Consider the following 14,445-nt stretch of genomic DNA (forward strand, 5'->3'; position numbering starts at 1 on the left):
TATAGTTATATTTTCTCTCCTAAAATTAGTATACTGTTACTAACATCTCCCCTATTTATATTTGTATTATATTCTTCTGTGATTCATTTAATAAATATACACTCTTCCTTTGCTTTTCATTTAACATATTGCAATCCGTATATTTTTACCTGGCCTCAAGGCCGGACCAATTAAGCTCAATAATGGCTGGCATATATGGGTTTGATATGAATATATGATGATGATATCAATATATATATACATAAATAAAAATATGAACCATTTTTATTAGTGCGGGGGCGGGTTAGGTGAATGATTATGTGTTTACAACATCATATGAATTTGAATATAAGCAAGGATCGGATCGGATCGGATCGGATCAGATTTGAAGTGGTGGCCGGGCTGGATGGGTCACTCTAATTTGGTGTATAGTAGGTGGTTTTGAATTGGATGAATGAATTTCATTCCACCAGACGATACATTTTGACCAAGGCATATAGAATGACAGAAGCAGAGATGCATAAGCACAGCCAGCTGCATGCACATGATGTTGTAAAACCACTTCTCCTCGCCTGCAATGCACCCTTATCATCACTTAAGTTGCTCTCCACTTCGCTTGCTTCTGTCGGCTCGCCCTGTGGTTTTGCCGCCACCTTTGCCTCCTCCACCGCCGCTTTGGCTTTTGCTTCATCTGAACAACAAACTTCTTCTGTGGTCGTCGGCAGTTTCCTCGCCGGAATTATTGTTTCAGTTGGTGCAGCAGCAGCTGCCGGTAGCAGCCGCCCCTCTACTCCAACATTCTTGGCCTGATACGTGACAGACAGACAGTAAAAATTTAACAATATATAATTCCATCTTCAATTCATATATGTACATAAAAATTAATTACCAATTTCCTCATGTGCAGATTGTAGAATAGCTCAAGGTATCGCCGCTTTGCAAGTTTTTGGCCTGAGTGCATCTCCCTCCAGCATCCATACATGGCTCCCATGTTCAACACTTTGTTGGCATAAATCTTCCATGTAAAACTGCATAAATATATGCAATAAATTAAATGATAAGATATGTGAATAATTCTGTTATTATTGGTTACGTATAGTACCATTCGTTTATGCGCTTGAGAGCTCCCAAGGAAATCTTGTTCCAATATCTGCCATCTGACTTGCACTTTTCAAAGAAGTCAGCAATCTTATTGCTAGACTCTTCACCATTGTAAGGATCAATGTGAAAGCCTGAGACGCCATCAACAATTATCTCGGCAGGCCCTCCTTGATTGGTGGCGAAGGTGGGCAGTCCACAGTTCATAGCTTCAATGACTGTGAGGCCGAAAGCTTCATACAAAGCAGGCTGTATGAAAGCCCCCTTGGTGTCTGCAACCATTCTGTATAGCTCACTGTTTCTTTTTCTGTCAGTTTGAGCTGCTATCCATCTCATCTGTCCCTTCAACTGGTACTTGTCTATTAAATCGTGCATCTTCCTGATTTCTGCAGCTTCTTCTCTGTCGTTGGATTTTGAAGGGTCAAAAAATGCCCCCACAATCACAAGGTTTACTAACTCTCTCAGCCTCTTGTTCTTCCCAAACCATTCGGTCAATCCTGTAAGATTCTTCACTGTATCTAGCCGCGCCATTGAGAAGATGATTGGTTTCTTCTTGTCTGCTAGGAATCCACTGTCGGAAATTAAAGATCCAATTAGTATTTATAGATGGAGCTGAGATATATATAATATTGTAACGTAAGTCAGATATATATATATATATATATATATATATATATATATATATATATATATATATATATATATATCGGGATGACATACATGTGTTGATCATTATTGTTGTAAAGTAATTCCTGAATGGCAGGATGAAATGAGGTGAATCTGTTGTCCTTATCCGCAAATGGAAAGTAGACAGACTGATCTGCGCCTGGTGCCACAATGTTGAACTTTGGGTCAAACACATTGATGCCAGAAACAACTCTGCACAGCCCTGGCATTGTGAAGGCCGCATGGCTCTCATATTGTCCAGCCCTACTTTTGCTGCAACTCATCGTATAGTATAGTAACAACCAATTAAGATTTAAGAGATAGATAGATAATGGATTCAATTCAATCCGATAAGATAGATATATATATACCTTCCGGCGATTTCCTGATAGGTGCTGGCAATAACAAAATCAGCTGCATTCATAGCTATTAAGTCTGCTGTGAATTGGCAAGAAAAGTGGTACTTTGGATCAAGGGCTTTCCACTGGGCATCAGAGTCTTCATATTTAGTTTTCTCCAGTGCATGAGCAATTGTTGCCTACCCCAAATCATATGATATGATATGATGAACATACATCACCCTGGATAAACATATATACAAATTATATTAATTAAAAACCGACCTGTGTTACTCCAAGCTTGGTGGACATGAGAGATGCAACCAAGTTTCCATCAGTGTAGTTCCCAATAATGAGATCTGGTTTGCCTTCCATCACCTCAACAATCTTCGCACTAGCATCCTGCACCGTACAGTACCCCAGATTGATGATTGATTTGTATATATAGATTCATGAAGATGGAAGATGGAAAGCAATTAATGCAAGCAGGAGTGAGTGAGTGACCTGAGAAAACCTCTCCAAGTATGGATAAATATCAAATCTAGAAACCCATTGCTGCAGAATCCCTCCGTCGTCTGTTCTGAATGGAAGCCGAAGAATATGAGAATGTGTTGTGTTGAGTATAGGCTCCATCTCCTCATCACAATTTGTCCCTCGCGCATCTGGTATAAGCCGAGTTACCTGCATGCACATAATAATCAATTTAATTCTCTTAGCTTGTTTCTTATATATTCAGATGTATGTTAGTTACTTAATTAGTTGGTTGTTTCATAAGCTAATTAATTAAGCTGTCACTCATACTCATAACTCAATACATAGATAGATAGATGATACTTACCACCACAATCTGGGGCTTCACATTCAACCCTTGCTGCTTAATTCTTAGCAGCATTTCTTCCTCCAAGGCTCTTACTTGATCCAGAATATAAACCACCTACGGATCAAGTATATATATATATATATATAAATTAAAAACTAACGTACCTCCCAGACATCAGACATGCATGCAGGAAAAGAAATTTTAAAAAAAAAAAAAGGTGGGGGCTGGGATATATAGATGACCTAGCTAGCTACTATACATACCTGGCCTCCGGTATCAGGCAATCCAAGAACATGAGCTTGGCCAAAGTAACCATGAATTGATAAGATAACAATTTTGAATACGGCTGGCAGCCTGGTGAAGAAGGATTGTGTATTGATGGGATCTGGGGCTTGGAGTATCTCAGAGAGTAGCCTCATTGTCTCCCTCACTCTCTCTGCATTCTCCCCCCATCCTTTCTCGAAACCCCATTCTCTCACCCTGCACCACATTAATTTCCATTTAAACATATATACATATATTATTATGCATTGCATTCTTTATTTATATATTTAGCCCAGTGCCCAGGTTAAGTTTGAAAAAGTAATTTAAATGATCCTGCATCCAGGCCAGGGAATTATTATTTATATATATATACTTATGAAATACGTACTTGTGCTCAAAGTCTTTGTAAGGCGTGTCTTTTGGTAGAGCAGATACATATACTTCAGTCACAATCAATGCCTTTTGAAGCTTTGCAACCGTATCAAGAGTCTCATTGATCATAAGCTTCTGCAAAACCAAACATCTTTAATTTCTAGCTTAGCTTATTCCATCAGCCTAGCTAGCCTTTAATATAGATATATAGATATGATTCATTATATATATTCCAACGTAACTAACTAATTAACCTCTCCATGATAATTAAGAGCTAGAAGATAGTCCAGTAAAGGCTTTGCGTCCTCAAGATTTCCACCAAACTTGGAAGTCATGAATTTTGAGATGAAGTTCACTCCTTTTCCAATAGAAGCAGAAAGGGCTAAACGAGGATTAGAGTAGTCAAATGCCCCAAAATCAACTTCCAACGCATTTTCATCCTTTGCCCTGGTATCAATTCAAGGAAAACATTCAATTCAATTCTCATCTTTGCATGCATTATTATATTTATATATATTAGAATTTAGCTAGGAAAACATACATACATACATACATACATACCAGTTTTCATCAAATACCAATTCCTTGAAAATCAGATATTCTTTCACACTGATTCCTTCCACGCCCAAGTTCCCTGCATTAACTTTAAAGTAGTCCCAACATCCAGGGTTGTGTCTCACTGCAAAAGCAACATAAGGGGGCACAACGGCTGCCTCCTGCATGCATATATATTTCAAACCATTATATTATATTATATTATATTATATTGTTACAAATAATTGAATTTTGCATTATTTAAATTCATCACCTGTGTGGAACTCATAATCTGCCCCAGTGTGCCCTCAAAAACTTTGCTTCTTTCTGCTTTATCCTCTATTGTTTGCTCAATCTCTTCTGTTAGATGTTTCAACTTCATCACCCGCTTTCCAGCTCCGGTGAACCTTCAATTCATTCATATCCACACTTCATTTTCACCACTCTAAATAAATAAATACTACTGTAATAAAAACCTCCCATCCGCTCCGCTCCATGCATTGCATGATAATATATCAAAACCCAGCCTAGCTACTTATTCAAAGTGATTCAGAAATTAGGCAATAATAAATAGCAAGGCACCTGGCAAAGCATCTCTTCATATGATATCGGCTCTGTTTCAAGGCATCAGGCATGCCACTTACCACAGTTGAAGAACCCATTTTCAAACTGTAATATGATACCAATAAATAAATAAATTTACTTTCTTCAAGATCGAATTCTGCATTTTGACCAATGAAGGTAGGATGGTTTATATAGGGAGTTGATAGCACTTGAAGCCAAGCAACTACTTTCATGCCAGCCAGCCAATGAGAGACCGCACAAGGAAGATAAAGAACATTCCTTGGTGCTTAGTGTGGGGAAACACACAAGAAACAAATTGACACAAATTAAAGAAAAGAATTCCTCTAGTCTGTCATGGATGTCATTTGCCTTTTCTCATTCTTCAAAAAGGTATTTTGTTTCTATGGATGGACAAGGATTTATTCCTTTCTTTCACCCTACAATTTTACCCCACCCCTTCTCGCACTCAATCCTCTTATTTACATTCATTCCACTCTCCTTCATATGTCTGCATTTTCTTCTTACTTGTTGCACTACATTCACTCAATTACTGCATATAATTACTTCCTCTAATAATCTCATCGTTGTTCACTTGATCGCTTCCAAAATTATTACTTTTGATATAAAACCGGAATACCGATCCGAGTCCAGTATATTAACTCTCCTATTTTAAGAATTTTAAATACCAAAAAAATACAATGAAATTTCAATTTCTCGTATTTTATGATTTGGAACTCAAGAATAAAAATTCTCACCACCAAAACATGAAAATTTTACAATTTTAAGGAATTAATGAAGAAAAGAGTTCAATTCCACCAATCAAACGGACTTTCAAAAATATTTCATATGCCAAAACCAGCCATCTAGTAAGAAAATACTGGATCTCATCACTCCATACCAGCAAATAGAAAATTCATAAACATAACATAATACGGAGTAATTAATAAAGATAGAATCACTTAAAACAAAGCACACCAATCTTATAAATCACACAGAGCATCATCTAAGAGTCGAATCAGAGTCATTGAAAACAAACTAAGAAAAAACAAAGAGTCGCATGCCAACAACCACATCCAACCAACAAGTACAACTGAAATAAAGATAGTTCATAGCCTAGCTCCAGACATGACATCTAACAATAAAACATCACTTTTTTCACATTGTCCTTGAGAGCAGGCAACGGCCTCACAACAGCATTAGCCGACCCCGGTGCCCGGGTGTTTCTCCCAGCAGCAGCACCACCCCCACCACGGCCAGCAGCAGCACCACTTGTCATTGAACCACTGTCAGAAGTCTCTGGCTCCATGTAGAATCTTGCTCGGAAGGCTGCCAAATGTGCGTAGTATGCAGGGGGAACTGCAAAATATCTCTAATCGTTATGTCCAAGCTTTATGAGTTGAACAAAGTCACCTAAAATGACACAAGAAATTGAGAAAGAAAGACGTACCAATTGATACAGAACGGGTGCACCTTGCATAACTGAAAATGTAAAAACCAAAATAGTAGGATCAGAACAAATACATGATATTCTAGTCACTGAGCTCATTGCCCTAACGAATTGAGGAAGGGAAATTCACTTACGTGTAGCAGAGGTTGTTGGTTAGTGACTGAAGTCCATCAGCAGTAAAACTATTTTCATCCCACAAGACATGATAATGTGCTGGACGACTTGTACCCTGTATGGCAAAAAACAAGCAGTTAAGGACATTAAATGTATTTTTAGTTTTCTTATGTGATCCTAATTTTCATGAATAATATCCTACTTGACCAAAAGTAACATGCATTGTTTACCTGTATACCGGCATGGCTACACAGGTAAAAGTCAAACTCAGTAGGGTGGCAGATCTTTGAATCAACAACGGTACCTGTGAAATTTGCAGCAAAAAATACAAATAAGAAACATAACATATAACTACAAAAGAAATTCAAGTGTCCTTAGATTTGGGTAGATACTAACCAGGCAGGATGTTACCACTCCTATCAACTGCATTTCGGTCATTGTGATTGTTAGCAAACAACCTAGTATGGTGCCGTTTCTGAACGACAACAAAGGTAACCGGGGGCTGATAGTTTGGTTCCAGTGATGCACATGCCTGAAATAAGGTCAGTGATTAGTTCCATGATGAATGAAATAGGGAAAATTCCCTCTTTGCTATCTTCTAATGTAAAGAGAACCCAGGCACACCAAGCACAACAGAGGCAATCACCTTGCGAATCGCATCAAGTTCAAAGAGAAGTACTTGATAGAATTGCCCTTCGCTGACCCCATCCCTAAAAGCAGAAAGAAAATTTAGGGAGAAGGAGTGGGAGGCAATAAAAAATTATGAGCCTTTTTTTTAAGTTAGCCAGCTAGTTTAAAATACCTATAGAAAATGATTCTCTGTGGCTTCTGTCCAGTTGCTCTGCGGAAGGATATAAGCAATTCTCTGGACAACAATCAAAAAAGGCAACTAAAGATCAGCAACAAGGAAAAGGGCAGCTGCCTAGAACTTAAAATACAATTTCATGAAACAGAGCACTATACTTGATCATGCCACCAGTAACATTCCCCCTAACAGGGTCTTGCCAAGATTTGAACAGATCCTCAATGAGCTCTTGCCTGTGTGCCTGTGCAGAAACTAGGCCGGCATACTTTGTGATCTCAGGCCAATCCTGAGAAGCAACAACCTGGAAAGAGATAAAAATAACAGTAAATAATTAAATACTCCGTAACAGATTATTCCTTTAGTATCATATAAATCATCAGCAACTTACAGCCGCAATAGATGGACTTGAATCTTCCCCAGGATGAGGGTGGGTAACATCAGCACCGAAAATAATAGTTGGTCGATCACTGACCAGGGGAATGCGCCTAGATAGTGCATCCACAAGTACAGTATTCCTCCCTCCAACTTTGACGTTGATTTTCAATGAAACATTGGCAAGGTATTGTTTGCTCATTTTGAACACATGCTTGGTCAAACAGCATTGTGACACAATTCCAAGGTCTGTCTCACAAATCCTTTTCAAATCACCTAAAAATAAAAAAGAACTCAGCAAGAACACATCCAAGGAGAACGACAATAATTTGATCACAGAAACAATGCTTATACCATAGAGAGACCCATTATTGTCAGGAAGGATAACAATCAGAAGATCAAGCTCCCTTCCTTGTAGCTTTGTCATGGCATCATGATATCGAGCTTTCAGTGCTCTCTCAACCTGGTCTGGGCGTGCAGTAATAGGTGGTAGAACAGGATTTGGATTGAAGTTCTTCAAAAACAGAAAAGCAGTACATTAAAGTGATTAGTAGGAAATTGTAAGAGAACTAATCCCCAGAAAGCACAACAGAAATCAAAATTACCATGCCAGATATTTGACACATTTGGGCAAGCTCAGAACAAAACCCTCTAGCAACACTATCTTGCACATTGCGGGAAAAGTTTATGCAAATCCAGTTGTTAACTGTTCCTCCATTAACCATTTTCTGCGAGAAGAAACAGATAAATAACATATATTATATAGCCACCAAATGATATTTCAAAGTATTGCCATACAGGTTCAAAAGTGGGGAACTGTAAATAATAGAAGTAGATCTTGACAGTGTTAAGTTAAAAATCACTGATCCAAGTCATGGAAGCAAATATAATATGATTCATATTAAGTAATTATTTCAATAACAGATAGGGCAGAAGTCATAAACTTGATCATAAAAATAGCATCAAATGAGCAGGGCATAAAGAAATGGAAAATGCTATTTACCCCTGCCAAGTTTTCCCTAACACCCCCCCCCCCAAAAATGATGTGGCTTATATTCATTGGGTGCCATGAATTACTGATCCCACACACTTTCAATTAAATACTAAATAATCCAATTAGATGATGCAACATCAGAAAGGACAATTGGGAGGGAATTTTAGGAGGGATACCCAGCAATACTCTAAAGAAATATCTGAACTCTGCTATTACCTTGTTCATCATATTCCACTGTCCAACTTGTGGGAGACAATCTTTCTCACGACCAGTATCATGGTATTTTAACTGTAAAACAAACAAACAGGTCACGCCAAGTATCAAACAAACAAGCAATGATTTAAAAGCTCCACTTACCCAAGGAGCAGGTAAAATGCGAGCCTCGACCTGAGCAAGCCTTTCACTAATTTTAATTCCAAATTCTTGTGCATAAGGGTCTTGAGCATATGCATTATGTTCCACAGTCTGGCAATGAGAGAGACGTCAACTTCTAGCATACATAGACTATCTAAAGAGGCATCATCCATAAATGGGAACTCCACCAAAAAAAAACCCTAACACAACTAATAAATAACACAGTACATAGTATTTAGTGGACAGTCATCCAAAAAAAAAAATGCACATACAGGAATACAATAGATACAGCAAAAGCATTTCACACCAAATAGTGAATTGTGATGGCAAAGGGCATGCGTTGCCATTAGATCAAACATTTCTCATCACAAGTATGGAATAGCACTAACAACATAAAGCAAATAGATTAAATTAATAAAGGCTAAAGATCTTCCAGAGAGATCTAACCCGAAGAATGTCAAGCTCCCTATCTCGTGGCCGTTGGCATGTTACTTTGAGGAGTGCAGTGATCTGCCTCTCATTTAACCTCTTAGAGTATCTTTGCCCTTCAACAATCTTGCACACCTGGATTTCATATGACATATTAAGCCCATGAACCCATATGCCAAATTAAAAGCACTATTCAGTATTTCAAAGAGCCACTAACCTCCATTGGCAAGTAATTAGCCCTCTGCTGATTCCCAACTTGTAGACATGGCCATTGAGTATGCTGAATGACAAAACCATAAGTCTCACGGAAGTATTCAACAACAGATTTAGTTGTACCCATCTCATCAACAGGAAAGCTGCAAAAAGAGAAATGCATAGTACAGCCAACAGAAAAAATTAAAGTACATAGATAATTTACAAATACATAGGTCAAACAAACATACGTCAGCTCCCTTGTTGCTTGTGAAGTCAGACCAGAGATTCGATACTTCCTCCGCATGTTACCACGATGAGTAACCTCTACCTTCACACCTCTTAAAGCTTTCTTAATCTGCAGGTCCAAAGTAAATGTCAAGATAAATAAATAAATAACTAGATGAAAAGATGCATAAATGAAAGCAAGTGGGAAATACAGGGATGTATTAAAATGCATTATAAAATTGAACTGCACTTCAAAAACCAACAAAAGCACAAGTACAATTTAAAAAGGAAAAATCCATAGCAACAGCAGAAGAGCCGTATAAATCAAACCTTCACTCTGTCAGAATCAGACAAAGGTCTAGATGACACATCCCTATTCAGAAGCTGGGTTACAAAATCAATGACAGGTAGGGGCTCAATAAAAGCTGTGGATGACATATCTGCAAAATGAATTCACAGGATGAAAACCACAAAAAGGAAAGAAGATTTCTGAAGCTAAAAAATAGAAAGAACACTGTATAATAACAATCTGAAAAACCAAACTTCAGGTTTTTCACCTATATTCAACGATAAACCCATCTGAGTAGGGCGAATGCTTTGGTAAAAACCACGCCAGCTTTCTAGACCTTCACCCAATGGCTGCCTACGCCCTAGATTTGGGGAATAGAAGGACCGGCCCACTGGGCAATACCTGCAATTAAAAACCAAGGAATTTCAAACAAGAGAAAATGATGATTTAAAAACCTTAACAGCACTGCCTTGTTAAAAACAAAGGGCAATGGCAATGAAAACAACAAAAGACCTAATACTTTAACCATACCTAGATGTAGGGAGTTCTCGCAAAACAATATCTAAAACCTGAAGTGCTTCTTGAGGTGCATCTGCCTGCCTGCCTTGTAGAAACATTCCCAAATGATGAAGATCAGCCCGTGATGCCAACTTTATCACAACTTTAAATTCTTTCTCTCTCCTGCTTAATGAGAAAACCAGAGGACAAGGCATATTAAAAGTGGAGCAAGCTAAGAACAAGCACATTTGAAGTACTGTATAAAGTTTATACCTGGCACCACCTGACTTATCTTCATCATCAATTAGAGTAATTCTGAACTCTTTAGAAACAAAAGGGAGAGGACCTGCAGTGTACAGGCTCTTCCTTCCATCATATGCTGGAAGCCTCTTTCCCAGATGAGATTCTCTGTACGTTCTAACCAGTTGATCCATAACTGCACGATTAACACCTCGAGAAGCAACTTCCGGGGTGATTGAAACCTGTCATCCACATGAAATTATATCAAAATCAAAGGTATATAAAACTAAATTGTACACAGACGGTCTACAAAATCTTACATCATACTGGTGCAAGTCCTTATCAGGCAGCTCAGCAAAGAAGTGGTTAGCCTTCACCATGCACCTGGTGCCACTCTTTCCAGGTCCTGGGCGAAGAGGAAATCTCATTGACTTGCTGGATGCAGGTTGGATAGCTTGTGTGGGAGCAGCTTCAGGTTGCAGAGTAAGTTTCTGCAATTGCTGAGTCATTTGTGCTTGCTCAGGTTGTCTAGATGAAGAACCAGCATCCACAGGAGATTCCACTGGCCTAGGATAAGACATGGGCTGAGTTGCAATGGCTTGATATGGAAGCTGGGTTGCTTGGTGCAGCTCGGGAACCAGTGGCCTGGAAGGCCCACCACCAGAAGGTGCCCCACGCCCACCTATGCCACCACGGCGCTGCAATGGAGCTCCCCCACGCTGATATTGCTGAGCACCCCTACCTTGCTGATACTCAGGGTGTCCATAGGACTGCTGAGGAGCCATTCCCCCTCGTGGAGCTCCACCACCTTGGCCACCATGTCCTCCACGCTGAGGTGCCCAGCCACCTCTTCCTCCTTGGTAGCTACCCTCCTGTTGATGTTGCTGTGGTGGGCGTTGAGCACCACCTCGTCCTGCTCCAGTCTCCTGAGGATCAGATGACTCACCCCCACCAGGATGTTCAGTTCTTCTCTTTCTCACCATGGTACCTACAAGAATAGAAAATAATTATCAATAACTATTATAACTACTCTCACACAAAATAAATGATCACAACATTCCAAGTATCTTCAAACACAAATCATCTCAGCTCAGTTAACATAATGTCCATAAAAAGATAGGTTATCACTCAGATTACTTAAATTTGTATCAAAGAGTGATACATAGAGAAACTACCTATAATAAAACATTAGTACATAACTCCGTTGAGGCAGATATTATCTAGCAGGTATTGAACACAACTTGATATCCCGAAACAAACTTCAAAAGGTCAACAAAAAGGCTTAAAACAGAGTGAAAATCAAACATTAGCATTTAACAAAAGTACAGTAATAGAACACTTGAAATTAAATTAGAGATCTAAAAAACTAAATCTCATTAGCATGTATTTTAATACGCTGAGAATATAACTAAAAGGCATGAGACACTAGCATACGATTATGATTTACGTTTTTATCGAGAAATCATGAGAGACCAGTTATTTAAACAGAAGATACAGCAAATTCAAACAAAACTGCAAAGCAAAATCAGAAAACCATGAGAAAGTCAGAAACACCTATTTAGATCCAGCAGAAAACAACAGATCTAACACTAGGCATCAGAATACTAGCAAAAACCAGTACCGAAAAGTGATAATGACAAAACCTAAGCCGATGAAGCAAACTCGAACGAATCATGTAACGAACTCAGAAAATCAACAAAAACTCAGTAAAACCACGTAGATCCATCAAAATAGAACAGATTAAAGTATAGATTTCAGCAAAAAAAAAAAAAAAAACAAAAAAACAAAAACAAAAACAAAAACAAAACAAGAAAAAAAAAAAACAAAAAACACACACACGCAAAAAGCTTGAACCGCAAACCCTAGCCAAAAACAAAGTCATTCACTTACCTTAAGAGCCGCCGCTCTCTACAAACACTTCGTTGGTGGGTGGAGAGAGAGAGAGAGGGAGGACGAGAGCGAGAAGTGCGCTTTTTTAGAGAGAGAAACTGAGAGGAGATAACAAAGAAAACTGAGAGAGTCCACTCCGGAGTCCGAACCAGCAGTCAATTTTATAGCGTCGTAGAGACAGTGTCTTCCCCTTTCCCACCTTGCCCCTGCATCCTCCTCTCCGTTGAAAATGTTTTTTGTTTTGGACGCTGACGTGGAAACTCCTTGGACGTTGACTGGCCAATGAGTGTGGCGTTGGATGACCTGGCATCACGTACTAATAAAGCCTAGATAACTTTTTTATTTATGGCATACAAATTTTGTGAATTAACAAAAATACAGTACTAAATTTTGTGAATTTCTAAAAAAAAAAAAAATGACCAAATACAATTAACCACCAGGACTATGTGGTCTAATGGTATTCGGGTTGGATTTTCATTTGGAAGATTGTGATTTCGAGCCTCAGTGGAGTACGATACTACATTGTAATAGAGCTAGTAGCATTCAAAATACAGTACTAAATTTTTTAAAAATGACTATCCATTTTTATTTATCATAAAATTTGGATGTATATTTTTAAAATAAAATTAACTTTCATATTAAAGTGATGGTGGTTGAAAAGATTGTCCAATTTTTGAATTATTTGTTGAACGCAAAACATTTTGATTGCTAATTTCTTTTTATGAAATAAAAGAGCTAATTCATTAATCATAGGATGAAAAGTTCACAACAAGATTGATAGAATGATAAAACATTCTTATAATCAGATATTGAAACAAATTGTCAATGTTACACGAACCTTGAATCTCTGCCTATTTTTCAATATTGAAGCTGAATTCGTTTGGAGAACCTGAAACTTCTTTGATATTGTTAATGATCTTGCTACTCAAGTCTGATTCTATTGCGACTCTTCTGTCCATAGACAATATCTCCATTAATGTGAACTGCATATCAAGGTTTAGATCTTCTTCGGTGCCCGGGATGAAGCAAACATACTTCATTATCAGATAAACTAAAAAATAACTCGCCAAATAAACGAGATGAAAACTCGCTAAAGACACGAGAGGAAATAACTCGCAAACGAAACAAGAGAAAATAACTTTAACAAAACAACATATGAAAATCAAATCTAAAACAGTCAAAACAAATTCTAAACACCAAACCACTAATATATATATATATATATATATATATATATATATATATATATATATATATATATATTATTTATTGAACCGCTGAAAAAAAATGTAAAGAAGCTTGGATGTGGAGTTGGAGATTGCGAGGGATGGTGGTGAAGGAGGAAGAAACGTCGGTGAGGGACCGGGAGAGATGGTGGCGGTGGAAGAGAGGCGGGAAGAGGTGCCGGCAGCGGAGGAGAGGCCGAAGGACAGGCGATTAAGAGACGGTCGGAGTAGAGGAAGAAATGAGAGGAGATCGGCGCTGCCTCCGCAAAACGAGCGGAGGCGGCGACCGATCAATGGAGGATGAGGGAAGACCCTTGCAGAGAGAATATTACGTCAGGGAGCGGTAATCTTATACAAATCCTCAATATTTTGGTTGCTAATATTAATTTTAGACAAACTTATAGAATCTTTGGATTATATATATATATATATATATATATATATATATATATATATTAATATTATAGACTCTATTATAATGTAGTATATGTTCATACATACTTTCTCAACCTACTAAAGCACAAAGAGGCTCGACCACAAAGCCTTTGGCTGGATTTGTATTTAATATAAGAAAAATAGAATTATAAGCAGATGGAGGGGGGGGGGGTTAATTCGTTTACGTCGGAGTCAATAATACTCAAATTGTTGAAATCCGATAAAGAATTACACCGTAATTATTTATGCCATAGTGAAAATCTCAATTCTTATGTCTAAAACCACATTGGTTTTTTC

At 38.1% G+C, this 14,445-nt stretch overlaps 2 protein-coding genes across 2 annotated transcripts; both read right to left on the reverse strand.

The window, feature by feature from the left end:
* Positions 1–243: 243 nt before the first annotated feature.
* Positions 244–4,796, reverse strand: LOC109170760 (sucrose synthase 7-like). Its single transcript, XM_019319915.1, has 14 exons — positions 4,654–4,796; positions 4,346–4,478; positions 4,099–4,253; positions 3,792–3,984; positions 3,554–3,672; positions 3,165–3,381; positions 2,920–3,015; positions 2,586–2,762; positions 2,367–2,483; positions 2,115–2,281; positions 1,798–2,016; positions 1,082–1,648; positions 869–1,007; positions 244–785 (listed from the first exon to the last, which is right to left on the reverse strand). Exons 1-14 carry the CDS (start codon positions 4,731–4,733, stop codon positions 441–443), a joined length of 2,724 nt encoding a protein of 907 aa, XP_019175460.1. The 5' UTR covers positions 4,734–4,796; the 3' UTR covers positions 244–440.
* Positions 4,797–5,575: 779 nt separating this feature from the next.
* LOC109170800 (protein argonaute 1) lies at positions 5,576–12,639 on the reverse strand. The gene is made up of 22 exons (XM_019319982.1): positions 12,488–12,639; positions 10,918–11,585; positions 10,631–10,839; positions 10,391–10,540; positions 10,128–10,261; positions 9,901–10,010; positions 9,594–9,700; positions 9,368–9,506; positions 9,169–9,285; positions 8,725–8,832; positions 8,584–8,655; positions 7,979–8,101; positions 7,728–7,887; positions 7,390–7,649; positions 7,160–7,302; positions 6,999–7,061; positions 6,843–6,906; positions 6,593–6,728; positions 6,427–6,500; positions 6,217–6,311; positions 6,083–6,114; positions 5,576–5,991 (listed from the first exon to the last, which is right to left on the reverse strand). The coding sequence occupies exons 2-22, from the start codon at positions 11,578–11,580 to the stop codon at positions 5,768–5,770; spliced, it is 3,183 nt and encodes a 1,060-aa protein (XP_019175527.1). The 5' UTR covers positions 11,581–11,585; positions 12,488–12,639; the 3' UTR covers positions 5,576–5,767.
* Positions 12,640–14,445: the final 1,806 nt, after the last annotated feature.

The sequence above is a fragment of the Ipomoea nil genome, unplaced genomic scaffold (assembly GCF_001879475.1).
Source record: "Ipomoea nil cultivar Tokyo-kokei standard unplaced genomic scaffold, Asagao_1.1 scaffold3340, whole genome shotgun sequence".
NCBI classification, from domain to species: Eukaryota; Viridiplantae; Streptophyta; class Magnoliopsida; order Solanales; family Convolvulaceae; genus Ipomoea; species Ipomoea nil.

What these genes read in the sequence shown, in the direction of transcription:
- LOC109170760 (XM_019319915.1), bottom strand. Translation starts at nt 4,733, where the DNA reads ATGGGTTCTTCAACTGTGGTAAGTGGCATGCCTGATGCCTTGAAACAG. An exon ending in ACTTGGAGAGGTTTTCTCAG is followed by an intron (nt 2,484 to 2,585) that starts GTCACTCACTCA and finishes TGTACGGTGCAG; the next exon opens with GATGCTAGTGCGAAGATTGT. An exon ending in CCAAGCTTGGAGTAACACAG is followed by an intron (nt 2,282 to 2,366) that starts GTCGGTTTTTAA and finishes GATTTGGGGTAG; the next exon opens with GCAACAATTGCTCATGCACT.
- LOC109170800 (XM_019319982.1), bottom strand. Translation starts at nt 11,580, where the DNA reads ATGGTGAGAAAGAGAAGAACTGAACATCCTGGTGGGGGTGAGTCATCT. An exon ending in AGGACTTGCACCAGTATGAT is followed by an intron (nt 10,840 to 10,917) that starts GTAAGATTTTGT and finishes TGTGGATGACAG; the next exon opens with GTTTCAATCACCCCGGAAGT. An exon ending in AGTGGAATATGATGAACAAG is followed by an intron (nt 8,102 to 8,583) that starts GTAATAGCAGAG and finishes TTCTTCTCGCAG; the next exon opens with AAAATGGTTAATGGAGGAAC.